The sequence below is a fragment of the Mus musculus genome, chromosome 13 (assembly GCF_000001635.26).
Source record: "Mus musculus strain C57BL/6J chromosome 13, GRCm38.p6 C57BL/6J".
NCBI lineage: Eukaryota > Metazoa > Chordata > Mammalia > Rodentia > Muridae > Mus > Mus musculus.
The window spans coordinates 64,756,917-64,772,613 of record NC_000079.6 but is presented as its reverse complement, the minus strand read 5'-3'; the positions used below and the strand labels follow the sequence as shown (position 1 = coordinate 64,772,613).

At 38.6% G+C, this 15,697-nt stretch overlaps 1 protein-coding gene across 2 annotated transcripts in view; it reads left to right on the top strand.

The window, feature by feature from the left end:
• The window catches only part of Cntnap3 (contactin associated protein-like 3), a 166,439-nt gene that overhangs the window by 131,416 nt on the left and 19,326 nt on the right, over positions 1-15,697 (top strand). For both annotated transcript variants that reach the window (NM_001081129.1, XM_011244524.2), the window contains exons 13-17: positions 458-658; positions 8,333-8,489; positions 10,568-10,695; positions 14,195-14,365; positions 15,191-15,409. In NM_001081129.1, coding sequence (NP_001074598.1) covers positions 458-658; positions 8,333-8,489; positions 10,568-10,695; positions 14,195-14,365; positions 15,191-15,409 — 876 coding nt within the window. The remainder of the gene's footprint in view (positions 1-457; positions 659-8,332; positions 8,490-10,567; positions 10,696-14,194; positions 14,366-15,190; positions 15,410-15,697) is intronic.

The window sequence follows — 15,697 nt, the reverse complement described above, 5'->3', positions numbered from 1 at the left end:
GTAGATTTTTAAAATCTACTTAATTGACAATATTATATGAAAGTAAATATCAATAATTGTATAATGTTACGAAGTAGAAATACTGCATCATCCTTAAATTTATCTAATGAGAACAATAGACACACAAAGAAAATACCATTAAAATAATAAAAAATGCTCACATGGTTTGGCCTTGTTCTTGTGTTGTAAACAGTTTTTAAAACCAGAAAGCCATCCTTTCATTATATACTTTTAGAAATGATGTCATGAAAGTTTAATCATCAGTTCTCCCAGTATTTTTTCCCTAAGGGCTGAGTTCTGCCTATACATTGCTATACAAATCTAACTCAAAAAGTTACCAGAAACTCACATGAATGCAAACACCATTTTAAAGTTAATATTGACATCCCTTTGGTCTGTGCTTTGTGAGTATCCCTGCAGCCTATTGATGTCTCTTCTCTGTCTGGTTTCTTCTCAGCAGACACAGCATGGACTGTTGTTCAGCATGGAGGCCCCGATGTAGTGACAGTCAGAGGTGGTCCAGAAGGACACATGCATTCTGCAACCTTCTCCTATGCTGCCAATGCAGCACAGCTGCATGCTGTGGTGAATGTTGCAGAGCACTGTGAGCAGCAGGTGGACCTACAATGTAGGACCTCAGGGCCCTCAGATACAGGAGGTAAGGACCCAGCATGATGCAGAAAGGGCACATAGGGCAAAGGTGCAGCTCTGCACGCTGTAGGATGCAATACATTTCCAGGAGAAAAAGGCCAAGGTCATTTACTGGAAGTTTACTCAAAGCCTTTCCTAATTCCATCAGACTCTGAATGGACCAAAATGCAGTAAAGAACACCCCTGATATCTTAAGGAATGTTCATTGGGCATGCGTACAACTAGTGGCATGCATTTTTTAATATAGGGAAATTTTGTATTGACAATAGTACTAGCTTTCTGCCCACTGGATCTGTTGCTTATGACCATGGGCTGTTCAAGTCTACAGATATTAGAATGTATTTGTCTGCATGTCCTTGGAGTTCTGTCAGTCTTTGACTGTTCTGCTTTGATTCTCTATTGTTAAAAGAATTCACATTTAAATTATTATGTATCATAGGAGAACTGGCCCCTTTTTCATTGTATGTCATTTTTCTTTATTCCTGATGATTTTCCTTCTGCCAAAATTGTCTTTGAAATCGATATAGATACTCTAGCTTATGGGGAATTCATTAACATGTGTACATGTACATGTCCAGATCAGAAATTAACACTCGAGTGTCTTTCTTGATTATTCTCCACTAATTTTTTGAGACAGAGTCTCAAACTGGGCATAATAGTTCATCAATTGGCTAGGCAGGCAAGCCAGTGAATCCATCTACCCTTCATTGCTGGGATTACAGACCATACCCAGCCTTTACATGCATTCTAGGGATCTGAAATTAGGTTCTGATGCTTGTGTGGCAGGCACTTTACTCATTGAATCATCTCCATGACCTCCAGCTTTATTTTAATTGTGTTAGGGTACTATAGATCTCTTTGCTTCTAACACTGTTTACATTAAAAGGAGTTTTGGTTGAGAGCACATAGTTTCATCTTTTTGTATTTGTTTTGTGAGTTTTTGTTGTTGTTTGTTTGTTTGTTTTTGTCTACTCTGACACTCTCTGTTTTTTAATTGACATATTAAACACTCATGCTTAAAGTGTTTGGTGCTTTGATTAATACCTAGGTATTATAACCTTTATTTGTTGTTGTATCAGTCTATTTTTATCTCTATACCAAGGTGGTGTACTAAAGGCTGGATAGCATTAGGAAAAATGCTCATAGTTCTGGAAGCTCAAGGGTATGCCACCAGCATTCACTCAAATCTGATGAGGCCTCTCTTGCTATATAACACCAAGACAGACCAACCATGGTATGGTGGGAGTGTCTGAGGGTCTATTGCAAGGAACAAGAGATCACGTGACCAAACAAGAAGCCAGAGCAAAAGGTTCAAGGGTCAGCCTTTCTCTTAGAACAACATGCTTGCATGAGACTTAACATGAGGTCCCATGAGACCCATCTTAACCATTTCCAAAAGCAGCAACCCAAGGCCCTCCCTCTAGACCTCATGTCTTCAAGGACACACTAGTTTCCACACTGTCACACTGGGTGCTGAAGATCCAGCATCCCTAACAGGAATCTTTGGGAGACAAACCATAATCAAACCTCAGCATTTGTCCCTGGTTTGCTTTTGTTTGTTTCTTTTTGAGAAAGAACCTGAGATAGCCAAAGCTGGCCTTGAATGCCTGATACAACTGAGACTACCTCCCAGGTGTTAGGATCCCAAGCCTGTACCACTACAGCCTATTCTGTTAATTTTCTTTTCCTTTCTGTTTGATTGTGAACCTAAACATTAATGGCTGAGCCATTTCTCCAGCCACGACTTCTGTTCTGAAATCCTTCCTCTCTTTATCTTGTTTTAACTGGGTATCTGATTCCATTCTTTTTCTCTTCTAACAAACTTTCTTTTTGTTTTAATTTTGAATTGATTGCCTATGGACATGAATTACATTTCATAACTAATTTATTTCTAATTTCAAATAGTCCTAATCTACCTCATTGATAATGCTGATTCTCTGTTATACCCCATGACTTTACATTCATTTTTTAATTATTTTATTTATTTACGTTCCAGCCATTGCCACCCTCCCAGTCCCCCCCTCCCCCGCCACAGTTCCTCATCCCATTTACCCTTCTACCTAAGAGGTTGCTCCCCACTGGGCATCTTCCTTCCTTGGGACCTCAAGTCTCTCTAGGATTAGGCACATTCTCTCTCACTGAGGCCAGACCAGGCAGTCGTTTACTATATATGTGCCAGGGGCCTCAGCCCAATCCATGTATGCTACCTGGTTGTTGCTCAGAATCTGGGAGCTCCGAAGGGTCTGGGTTAATTGAGATTGCCGGTCTTCCTATGGGGTCACCCTCCCCTTCAGTTTCTTCAATCCTTCCCTTAATTCCTCTGTAGGAGTCCCCAACTTTAGTCCAATGGTTGGGTGGCTATTGTGAAGGGTGTTGTTTTCATAATTTTTTTTCTCGGCCTATTTATCATTTGTATTAAGGAAGGCTACTGATTTGTGTGAGTTAATTTCATATCCTGACACTTTGCTGAAGTTGTTTATCAGCTTTAGGAGTTCTCTGGTGGAATTTTGGGGGTGATATTTTGACTTCTTCCTTTCCAATTTATATCCCCTTAATCTCCTTTTGTTGTCTAATTGCTGTGGCTAGAATTTCAAGTGCTATATTTAATAGATAGGAAGAGAGCAGGCAGCCTTGTCTGCTCCCTGACTTTAGTGAGACTGCTTCTAGTTTCTCTCCATTTAATTTGATGTTGCTCATTGGTTTTCTTTTTCTTCCCCCCCCCCCTTTCTTTTTGGTTTTTCGAGACAGGGTTTCTCTGTATAGCTCTGGCTGTTCTGGAACTCACTTTGTAGACCATGCTGGCCTCGAACTCAGAAATCTGCCTGCCTCTGCTTCCCGAGTGCTGTGATCAAAGGCGTGCGCCATCACGCCCGGATGGTTTTCTGTATATTGCTTTTATATTGAGGCATGTGCCATGAATTCCTTATCTCTCCAAGGCTTCAAGCATAAAGGTTTGTTGTACTTTGTCAAGGTTTTTTCAGCATCTAATGAGATGATTATGTGACTCTTTTCATTGAGTTTGTTTATATATATAGTGTATTATGTTGATGGAATTTCATATACTGAACCATCCCTGCATTCCTGGGATGAAGCCCAGGTGGTAGTGAATGATGTTTTTGATGTGTTCTTGGATTCAGTTTTTGAGAAGTTTATTGAGTATTTTTGTATTGATATGCATAAGTGAATTGGTATGAAATTCTCTCTCTTGGTTGGGTCTTTGTGTGACTTAGGTATTAGAGTAACCGTGGCTTGTACACAGCAAAATGCTTGATCCTATTTACATAGCCAGTCTATTAGCCTATGTCTTTTTATTGGGGAATTGAGTCCACAGATGTTGAGAGATATTGTTATTTTTGTTGTGGTGGCCTTATGTGTGTGTGGTTCTCTTCCTTTGGATTTGTTGTGAGATGTTTAATCTCTTAAGTTTTGCTGGGTGTAGTTACCCTCTTGGTGTTGGAGTTTTTTTTTTTTCCCAATGTCCTCTGTAGGACTCTATTAGTACAAAGATATTGCTTAAATTTGATTTTGTCACAGAATATCTTGGTTTCTCCATCTATGGTAATTGAGAGTTTTACTGGGTATAGAACCTGGGCTGGCATTTGTGTTCTCTTAAGGTCTGTATGATGTCTGCCCAGGATCTTTCTGGCTTTCATAGTCTCTGGCAAGAAGTCTGGTGTAATTCTAATAGGTCTGCCTTTATATTACTTGACCTTTTTCCCTTGCTGCTTTTAATATTCTATCTTTATTTAGTGCATTTGCTGTTCTGATTATTATATGTCGGGAGGAATTTCTTTTCTGGTCCAGTCTATTTGGAGTTCTGTAGGCTTCTTGTATGTTCATGGGCATCTCTTTCTTTAGGTTAGGGAAGTTTTCTCCTATAATTTTGTTGAAGATATTTATTTGCCCTTTAAGTTGAAAAATCTTCATTCTCATCTGATGAGGCCAAGTAGCCTTGGTTTCTGTTGCTTATGTTCTTGTACTTGCCTCTCACCATCTGGTTATCTGTGGTGTTAGCTGGTCTTACTGTGTCTGACTGTGGCTTGTCCCTCCTGTAAGCCTTTGTGTCAGTACTCCTGAGAGACCAGCTCTCTCTAGGTGGAATTTGGGTATGGAGAGCTGTGGCACAGGGTCAGCTCTGGGGCACAGGTGGAAACCAGAAGCTTTCTTGTACTTCTTTAAGGGAGTTATTTATATCCTCCTTAAGGGCTTCTATCATCTTCATGAGATGGGGTTTTAGGTCAGAATCTTGCTTTTCAGGTGTGTTAGGGTATCCAGGGCTTGCTGTAGTGCAAGAACTGGGTTCTGGTGGTGCTGACTTGTATTGGCTTCTACCATTTTTGTTCTTGTACTTGCCTCTGGTTATCTCTGGTGTTAACTGGCCTGGGTGTCTCTGACTGAAGCTGGCCTCCTTGGAGGCAGGTAGAACTCTGTGACCTGGGTTAGAGCTGGCCTCCTGGAAAGCAGGCAGTGTTGTCTCTGATTAGGGAGGCATCTTGTGCCCCTGGTTAGGGCAGACCTCCTGTGTTCCTGGTTAGGATGAACCTCTTTGGAGACAGGTAGGTTTTGGGGGCAGGATCTGCTGCAGTTGCAGATGGACGTGCAGACCAGAAGGACTGTGTCCCTGGTTACTTCAGACTTCCTGGAAGAGAGGCAGTCTGTGTCTCTGTTTACTGCAGACCTCATGAGAACAGGCAGGCTGTGGGATGTGGGAAGGTATTAGGTCCACTGATTTGGCCCATGTGGAGGAGCAGACCAGAAGGAAGATGGAGTTTGGGTAGAGGGAGTAGGTCCCTGTCAACTTGACTCTGTGTGTCCCAGCTGGCATGGGTATTTGGGGGGAGTCTCACCTGTGTGCCTGGTTGCAGCAGACCTCCTGGGAGACAATGAGGTGAGAAAGAGTTTCAGGCCATCAATCTGGTTTGGGTGGAGGAGCAGACCAGAAGCAACTTTGCAAACATTTAATTTAATTTACCCATAATATTTATTTCTACCCAATAGTTCAATGATGTATTGTACTGGTTAGTTTTGTGTCAACTTGACACAGCTGGAGTTATCACAGAGAAAGGAGCTTCAGTTGAGGAAATGCCTCCATGAGATCCTACTGTAAGGCATTTTCTCAATTAGTGATCAAGGGGGAATGGCCCCTTGTGGGTGGGACCATCTCTGGGCTGGTAGTCTTGGTTCTATAAGAGAGCAGGCTGAGCAAGCCAGGGGAAGCAAGCCAGTAAAGGACATCCCTCCATGGCCTCTGCATCAGCTCCTGCTCCCTGACCTGCTTGAGTTCCAGTCCTGACTTCTTTCAGTGATGAACAGCAATGTGGAAAATGTAAGCTGAATAAACCCTTTCCTCCCCAACTGCTTCTTGGTCATGATGTTTGTGCAGGAATAGAAACCTTGACTAAGACATGTATTATTTTGAATTAACTGTTACCTCTGTATCAATGAAAAATAGAAAGAGTATTTTGTTTTGGCATTACTTATTTCCTGATAATATTCATTCATTTAGATATCAGTGTGAACCTATGTTAGTTTCTTCTCTTTGAGAAGCTTTATTTTTGAAAATGACATACATGTATAAAGTGAAATATCATATCTATTCCCCACTTTCCAATCCTTCCCATTTTCTACCCCAAACACTCCTGTCCTGACTTCATGTCTCTTGTTTTTTAAATATATAACTCTCTAAGTTCAGTTAGTGTTGTCCATATATGTAAGGGTGTGATGCCATAAACTAGAGCATGGAAAACCTACAGTAGTCACATCTTCAAAAAGAATGAGTCTCCCTCCCTCAGCAGCTACCCACTGCCAATAGCTAGTTGCTCAGTAAGGGGTGTGACCTACAGAGGACTTTCCCATGGATCCTGAAAGTTTTTCTGGTGTTCCTAAGTTCTCTGTAATACTTTAAAGCAGTGATTCTCAACTTTCCTAATGCTACAACCCTTTAATATACTTCCTCATGTTGTGGTGACCCCTCCCCCAACCATAAAATTATTATTATTGATAATTTATAACTATAATGTTGCTACTGTTATGAATCATAACGTGCATATCTGGTTTTTTTTTATGGTCTTATCCAACCTCCATAGGGATTTTGACCTGCTGATTGAGAACTGCTGCTTTGGCATTTGAACAAACTGAAAGACATTAACTACCTCTCAAAATGTTCTCCTTTTTTAGATGCAAATTTATTCTTGTACATTTAGGATATAATAAGATTTTACTCTACATCCATACAAGTGCAGTGGTGGACATTGTTTTAAGAAAAAATAGTATTCAGAGAAGAACATTGCTTTCTGAATAGTTATGACTTCCTAGTGATAAGTGTTTGATGTTGTAGATATCTATTTCTTTATAAACTAAACAGAACCACTTTTAACTTTCCATGTCTTTCTTTTGAGGGTGATTGGGTGAAAGTAATAGTGATTACTAGATATCCTATTGATGAATGAGTTGTAGTTCAGTTGTAATAGATGGTAATGTAGAAGCTGAAAAAATTCAGGATCCTAACTCAAGGCCCCGTAAAGACAACATATACATTTGAAAAATGGCACCAAACAAAGCATAGTATGTTTTGATGTTTATCTTGAGTGAGCTCAGTTCCTTTGCTCCTTGTGATCTCATGTCTTGTGATGACTGCCATTTGCCTTCCATGTTCATCCTTGCTGCTGAGTATTGTCCTTGCTGCCTAGTTCTATAATCACTCTACCTGCACTACAGAATGCACCCTTTTTTTAAAATCCCAAGTAGCATTTTCTGTCTTAGTACATGGTTCTAAAGAACAAATACAGTGTCTGAATCTGTCATTTAATCACATCCAGTGCTGAGAGATGGCCTGAGCACCTCTACCACTGACAGAACTAGGTCACTTGGTTTCTGAGAATAATATTACCTAAGGCATAAAGAAGACTCATTCATTACATTTCTTGACCCTCCAAATAGATAGCCAGACTACACATGCAAGAAAAACTCATACATGTAAAAGCATATATTAATTTCTCACAGGAAAATCATATCTTCCCAAATGCTTAATATATATGAGTGTCCTCAAGAAAAAAAAAACTTGGTAAGATTGATCTGAGCCTCTGTACAAACATTAATCTTGGTGAACATCTCATTTTTCACACAGGATCATTTCATTTTGTAAATTAGTCTGGCTTTTGTTTTGATGGCTCTTTCAATGGCTTGAATTTACATTCCCTTCTAGAGAATGTATAATCTCATGCACAAAGAAAATAAGAACTCATTTTATAATAATAGAAAAATAAGTGAGAATAAATGACATTGTATATTGAAACATTGGGAGAGGGAATTCAATGAGTGTTCTTAGAAAAACCTTTTCCTGTTGTGATAAAATTAAGATTTCCATATCTATCTATCTATCTATCTATCTATCTATCTATCTATCTATCTATCTATCTATCTATCGTCTATCTATCAATCTATCCATCCATCCATCTATCTTTTGCTCTATCTCTCTACCTATATCTCTTTTACACACGTGCGTGCGCGCACACACACACACACACACACACACACACACATACACACACACACACACACACACACACACACACACACACACAGCAACCACACTTGTTAAGCCTGGAAATAAAGGAACTGTATTGGAATGGTGGTGACTAGGGTAGCATAGGTGTCATCTTTCTCATCCTTGTTTTTTCAGATGGAACCTCCCTGAGCTGGTGGGTTGGAAGAAGCAATGAAACATACACTTACTGGGGAGGTTCTCTTCCTAATCCTCAAAAGTGTACTTGTGGATTTGAAGGGAACTGCATTGATTCTCAATACCACTGCAACTGTGATGCTGACCGGAATGAATGGTGATTTCTACATGATTTCTCTGCACCAAAAATAAATAAATAGACAAATAAGTAAATAGATGTAGCAGCATTTTGTGCATAATTATCATGTGAGCTGAAATAAAAAAATAACCTTTGTTCATACAAGTTAAAATATATTTGAATGAAATATGATCAGACAGATTATTGTTATCTTTTCTCAATGAATATTTTGTTGTAGACCAAACATTTATTTGAAGCAGTCAACCTGAAAAGCACATCATACAGAGAACATAAGCATTTATGGAGTGGCATTCTTTTCTATTAAGAGAGGGGTCTGGGCAGCCAAGGAGAGTCCAGGTCTGCTACATCCCTGGCAAGTTAGTATGCTCATCTCCCTGGACTAATAGCTAATACTTCTGTGTCAATAGCTACAGTTATATGGCAATAGGCCTGGGACTGGAATGAAAGGAAAATTTAGGACAGAAATGGAAAGTTACATCTTATTTCAGAAAAGAAGATTGAATACAATCATTCTGAAATTTTGCCCCAACCTTTGGAAAATATGTTTGTAAAGGAAGTTGTAAGAAGAGTGCTGGGGAGTTTCAGAGGGTTTCAGATATTCTTGGATTTGAATTACTTACACTTAGTGATATATCTTAGAGATATGACCCAAGTCGAAGCATGAATTTTATTTGTATACACCTTATACACATGGCCTGAAGGTAATTTTAAGCAGTGGGTTTTTTTTTCTTTTATTGAATATTTTCTTTATTTACATTTCAAATGTTATCTTCTTTCCAAGTCTCCCATCAGGAAACACCCTATCCCATCCCCTCTTCCTCCTGCCTCTATGAGGGGTGCTCCCCCACCCACCCACCGACTCCTCCCTTCCCACCCTGGCATTCCCCTACACTGGGGCATCGAACCCCTACAGGACCAAGAGCCATTCCTCCCACTGATGTCCAACAAGGCCATCCTCTGCCACATATGCAGCTGGAGCCATGGGTCCCTCCATGTGTACTCTTTGGTTGGTGGTCCAGTTCCCAGGAGCTCCGGGGGGTCTAGCCGGTTGACACTGTTGCTCCCCCACCCCACGGGGCTGCAAACCCCCTCAGCTTTAGAATGCACCTATGTATTAACTATCACAAGACATCAGGTGTAAAATTTTCCACTTTATGTATCATACCAGAATTCAATAATTTTCGCATTTTAGAATACTTTTCACTTGGATTTTCAAATTAGGCATGCTTCACAAGTAATATATACTTCAGAAAATAATAGGGAATAAGTAAAAAAAATAGGGTGAATGGGGAAATACTTCTATTGAAGAAGTTTTGAGGTCTTATTTTTAATAAAAAAATAACCTTTCATTACCATTAAATATTTTACACACTCCAGAATATTCATCTATCTTTTTAAATTTTAAACTATAAGATTCCACAAGTGTTTTAGTTCTGATTTGGTGCTGGAAAGATGGCTCAGTGGTTAAGAACAAGTGTTACTCTTACAGAGGTCCTAAAATTAAATCTAAGCACTAAAATGGTAGTTCACAATCATTGTAACTCCAGTTCCAGGGATCCAACACTGTCTTCTGACTTCCACAGGCACCAGGCACACATGTGGCACACAAACATAGATATAACCAAAACACTCATATACATATTGTACCACACTATGTGTGTTTGATACCTGGCACAGCACCTGGTCAACAGGAGGGGAGTGCTGTCTGTCCACTGAGTGGACCCAGCATGCCAGAGAAGTTTCACACACACTAATCTGTGTATTACTTACAGAGGGATTGCATTTATTTTGTTTTCTAATCTGTCAGCTTAGTTTTACAAATTAAAAAAATTATAAGATGAACATACAAACACCACAAAAAGACATTTTAAAAAAATCAATGATAAAATCTTTTAACATGTGTAAATCTAAAATATTAATTTTTGTAACTGTAATTAACAGCCATTTAAATATTATTCTGAGACTAATCTTGAAAGAGCAGTAATTGCTTCATTATCTCAAGAGATAATATTCTTAATATAATATAATAACATCATAGGTAATTGTATCCTCATGTTAATTAGAATACTTTTCAGAGTTGGATTGTTGTTTCTTAGGACCAGTGACACAATAGTCCTGTCTCATAAGGAGCACCTGCCCGTCACTGAAATGGTGGTGACAGACACAGGCCGACCATACTCTGAAGCTGCTTATACACTGGGGCCTTTGCTATGCCAGGGAGACAGTAAGTATACAGTTCTATTTTTACGATAACACATTCTTGTTATTAGGCAGACAAGTCTCTTTATTTTGGTCACAAAAGTAGAGGCAATCTTAGGGCCAGGGTAGGAAAGCATTGTTTGTTGTCTTTCTATTGCTATGAGCAAATGATTCATATAGATAACTTTAAAAGAGAAAATGTTTCTCTCAGCACATGTTTTTGGAAGTTTTATCTGACAGCCCCATTGATTTTGCTCCAGTGGGAAGTAACATGTAGTACAATAAAGATACTGAACCAATCTGGTGGCCAAGAAGCAAACAGAGAAGAAGGGGCCCACAATCCTCTTCAAGGGTGCATCCCCAGTGACATAGCTTTCTTCCACTGGCCACACCTCCTAAAGGTTGCAGTAGCACCACACGCTGGTAACCAAGCCTTTAACGTTCAGGCTGTTGGGGAGCATCTCAGATCTAAAGCATACTACGCTGAGGTGTGAAAGCTTTGTCAGTACTGGAGATCAGTACCCCCCACTTCACTACTGAGTTCCCTCAAAATAAAATCTGGGGGGCCTGTTTTCAGATCTGGGATCACAACATTTAGGACTTTAGGTTCTAGGGAAAGAACTCAGTTGGTAAAGTATTTACCTTGAAAACACGAAGACCTCAAATCATTCCCCAGAACCCGTATTAAAAAAAATCATATATGGCAATACACAGTGCTTATACTCTCTATACTAGAGAGGTAGAAGCAAGAGAGATCACTGGGGCTTGGTAACCAGCTAGCCTAGACTACTTGGAAAATTCCAGGCCATTGAGAGAGACCCTGTCTCCAAAATAGATGGCACTTAAGGAATGAATCCATAGCTATCCTCTGACCTCCATATGCATCCACACATGTGTTCATATATACCCTTATTCATTAGTACACCTGCCATACAGGTAAACATGCACACACATATATTGTTTGGGAGGCTTTGGTGAATACGCTATTTTAGATTCTACACTAGAGATGCTCTGCCTATCTAAGCTTATAATGAGTGAATTATCTTTATTTGACACTATTATTTAGTTGACTGCTTTATTGTTCATTTATTGTTTTCTAACTTTGTGACTGCTTGGGAAGTTTTCATTTATTACACCTATATTCTGAGGACAGCTTGAGTAATATAGATCATTGGGTTAAACTTTATTTTTCTCAGGCTTCTGTAATACTACTCCACCATTATGTGACAGTGAGTGTTAGCATATTCTTCCATGCAATAGGAGGCTTACCTATGGTTGCATTCCACAGCCAAGGTTTCCTTTATCTTCCTATGATGCAGTCATGATAGTCCTAGAACTCTTTGGGGGTTCTATTCATTGCTTAGTACATGAACTTTCACCAAAACTCGTTTTAAAATGTTTGTTATCCATTAACATTGTTACCTTGTAATGTAACTAAATTTATTTTTATTTTCTTCTGTACTTCAATATTTGGAAGATGAGAGAGAGAGAGAGAGAGAGAGAGAGAGCAATATGATTCCAGAGCACTGCTGTATATTCTTGCTGAGTGTGCCATAATGTACAGCACATAAACTCCCTATGTCCAGAGGTTTCTGTAACTAGTTGAGAAGGCACCTGAGTGAGTCAAGACTTGAACTCTGACTATGTATCTCCCAAGGAAGAGAAGACTGACCTGGGAGCTGCTTTCTACAAAATGTCTTGTGTGGTCTCCCAGAGATCCTCGTCTGAGATGTAAGCCTAATGTGGGTAAAATATGCACATAGATGTGATCACATACATAGGTCACATCACGGTGAGACTTAGGGATTGGACAACTAGTGGTCATAGCTGGATGCTTGTGTCACTTCTTGTGCTATAAAGAATAATGTCTTTTAACTCTATGGGCATCCATGAAACTGGAATACTACTGTTGAAGGAATTTTCTCCCTGAGAATCTTGTAAACCTGCTTCTTATAAAGTCCCATAAAAAACAAAGTTTGATTCCATCATGTTGATCCTTGGAACACATGAGTTTATTGGCATATATTTACAAAGTACAGGTGACCCTAAAGCTACCAAACTAGAAGAGTCTACACCCAATGTAGATAATGAATTTCCCATGGCCCCAATAGATTAAGATCCCCTTCAGATAACCTTCCCCAAGCTTGTAAATCCAGTACTACCAGAGAGCCTGAATCCATGGGCAATTAGGGAAGATTGCATACGATTATAGGAAACAATGGTTGGAATCTCAGGTGTGAGTCTAATGACCGTCTACATTTTCTTTTTCTAATGAGAGAATATCAATAGTCCATAGACCAGACTGTGATGGTCTCTTGTAATAGGCACAACTGATCTTGGGCAGGTGTTGGCTGATTGGTGCAGAGGACTGAGCTCTGCAACACATAATAATAATACTTTGATTTTAGAAAAACCTTTCATACAGAATACACTATTCTATGTACGAAATTTTCTTAAAAGTGGTTTTAAATTAAATGTCATGATCATCTTGAAGAATAATGATTTCAAAATGCTTTTTAATACATTTCTCTGTGTCACATGTTGTATTCTCTATATCTGAGACTTGGTACTGCTATGTCTGTCTTCTTTACCCTCCAAACATTTCCTGCTTTCTCCAGTAGCTTTAAGCTCTTACTCCCTCTTCTCCACATTTAATGTTATTTAATGTTAAGCTCTCTCTCTCCATATCAGGGATTTAATATCAACCATGTTAAGTCTATTCCTAGATGTTTACAATTTTTCTATTAAGGTAATCTCATTTGAATCTCTATTTTGCTTTTTCCTTTAGAATCTCTTTCAACCTCTTTCTTAAATACCTTATTCTTGGTTGTTTCACCAGCAGATGACTTTGATTATTCTTGTAATGTAACTCAGGGATTTTACTTTTCTTGGATTATATATTTTCAGAGAAGCATCTTGGGGTTGGTGTGCTGTAGAACATTTCCATTTCTTTCTCTCACCCATTCTACCTTAGATATCTTTCTCTTTCCTCCCCTCCCCCTTCTTCTCTCCCTTCACAACATGTACAAGAAGCATGTAGCATTATTCAGAAGTCCTGAGTTTCTTCTGAAAATCAAGACACCCATAAAATATAAAACAGAATCTTTTCATGAACTTTATTTATTATTATTGCTGTGTGTGTGTGTGTGTGTGTGTGTGTGTGTGTGTGTGTGTGTGTGTGTTTATGATGTTTAGGAAGGCATACAAGTATCATGTGCATGTGTGGAGGCCAGAGAACAAGATTTTGGAATTGGCTCTACACCATCTTTACATGATTTCTAGGTTTCGGATCATGAAGTTTCATAGGTAAGTAGCCATACCCTCTGAACCATCTCTCTGTGAGCCATTCACAGAGTCTAAATCCTCAATATAGTCTTTGTTTGTATGTTGGCATTATAACACTATGACATGAAGGTCCAGAACTCCAACTAAAAGCTTGTTTTTATTAACTAAATTAACTGCTCTAGCAATAAGCATGCTTAATGATTTTTGCATTTTGTCTTTTTCTTTTGTTTTTAAACCAGAGTCATTTTGGAACTCAGCTTCCTTCAACACCGAGGCTTCTTACCTTCATTTCCCAACCTTCCGTGGAGAGCTCACCGCAGATGTGCACTTCCTTTTTAAGACCACCATTTCCTCTGGTGTGTTCATGGAGAACCTGGGAATCACTGACTTCATCAGAATAGAGTTGCGTGGTAAGATCCTGACCCGAGTCTTGAGATACTCATTGTTTAGCAATGAAAGCTAACAGCAAAATTTCAAAGTATTAGCATTCTTACCACATTTGAACTCTAAATTGCATATTAGAGTTCATACTGAACTCTATAATTAATTCTGTGATTTTTCAGTTAATCATATCTTAAGAAAAAAAAAACCAAACTACATAGCAAGAAGCATGTAATAAACCATAAAGCATGCAATAAATAATAACCCATAATGTTATGCTTTACTTCATTATATCTGAGTACATTTAGAAGTTCAAATCAAATTCATCAAATTGCTTACTAAATTACAAAATATTTGATAGAATTTTTTATTCATCCAAAGCTTAATTTATAACTGCCAAATATTTTATTTAGTGTTTTAAAAATTAAATGAGACTTTCAAGTATTTTAAAATAAAACTATGTATACATGTAAAACAAATTCTATTTGTTATTCTAGTCATGGGCACATACCTTTATTTAGGACTAAGTAAGACCAAGTTAGAATTTTGCATGAATGACTAGTAAACTCCAAAAAATAAATAAATAAATAAATAAATAAATAAAAAAGAAAAGAAAAGAAAAAGAAAAAAGAAAAGAAAGATAAAATTAGATTTATTTTGTGTTGTTTTTCATTGAGATACAAATTTATTTTGCCCCTCCTCCAACTCAGAGTCAGATTTTTTTTTCTGCATGGATGTCATTGTCTCTATTTATAATGAACATATACATCATGTTTTACTTTTTAATGTCTATCTTAGACTCTGTGTGTTCACTATGAATTAACTTGAAAACTATGAATCTATAATGTCTCTAGCTCCCACAGAAGTGACCTTTTCTTTTGATGTTGGGAATGGACCTTGTGAGCTCACTATACAGTCACCGACTCCCTTTAATGACAACCGGTGGCATCATGTGAGAGCAGAAAGGAATGTCAAGGGTGCATCTCTTCAGGTAGACCAACTCCCTCAGAAGACACAGTCCACTCCTGCTGATGGACATGTTCGACTACAACTCAACAGCCAGCTCTTCATTGGTGAGTGCTGTTATCAATCAATGGGTGTGTGTTATGTATGTATATGTTTATGCAGTGTATATGTATAGGTTGAAGCCAAAGGTCAATGTCATGTGTCTTATTTAGTTTCTCTATACTTCATTCTTTGAAACAGAGGATCTCACTGAACCTTCACCATACCAATTTGGCAAAGCTAGCAGAAAAATACTAACCAGGGAACTGCCTGTCTCCATTCCCTAGTGTTAGGATTACAAATGCATACTGTCATGCTTAGCATTTTTTTTTTAATGTGGATGTTAGGAATCCAAA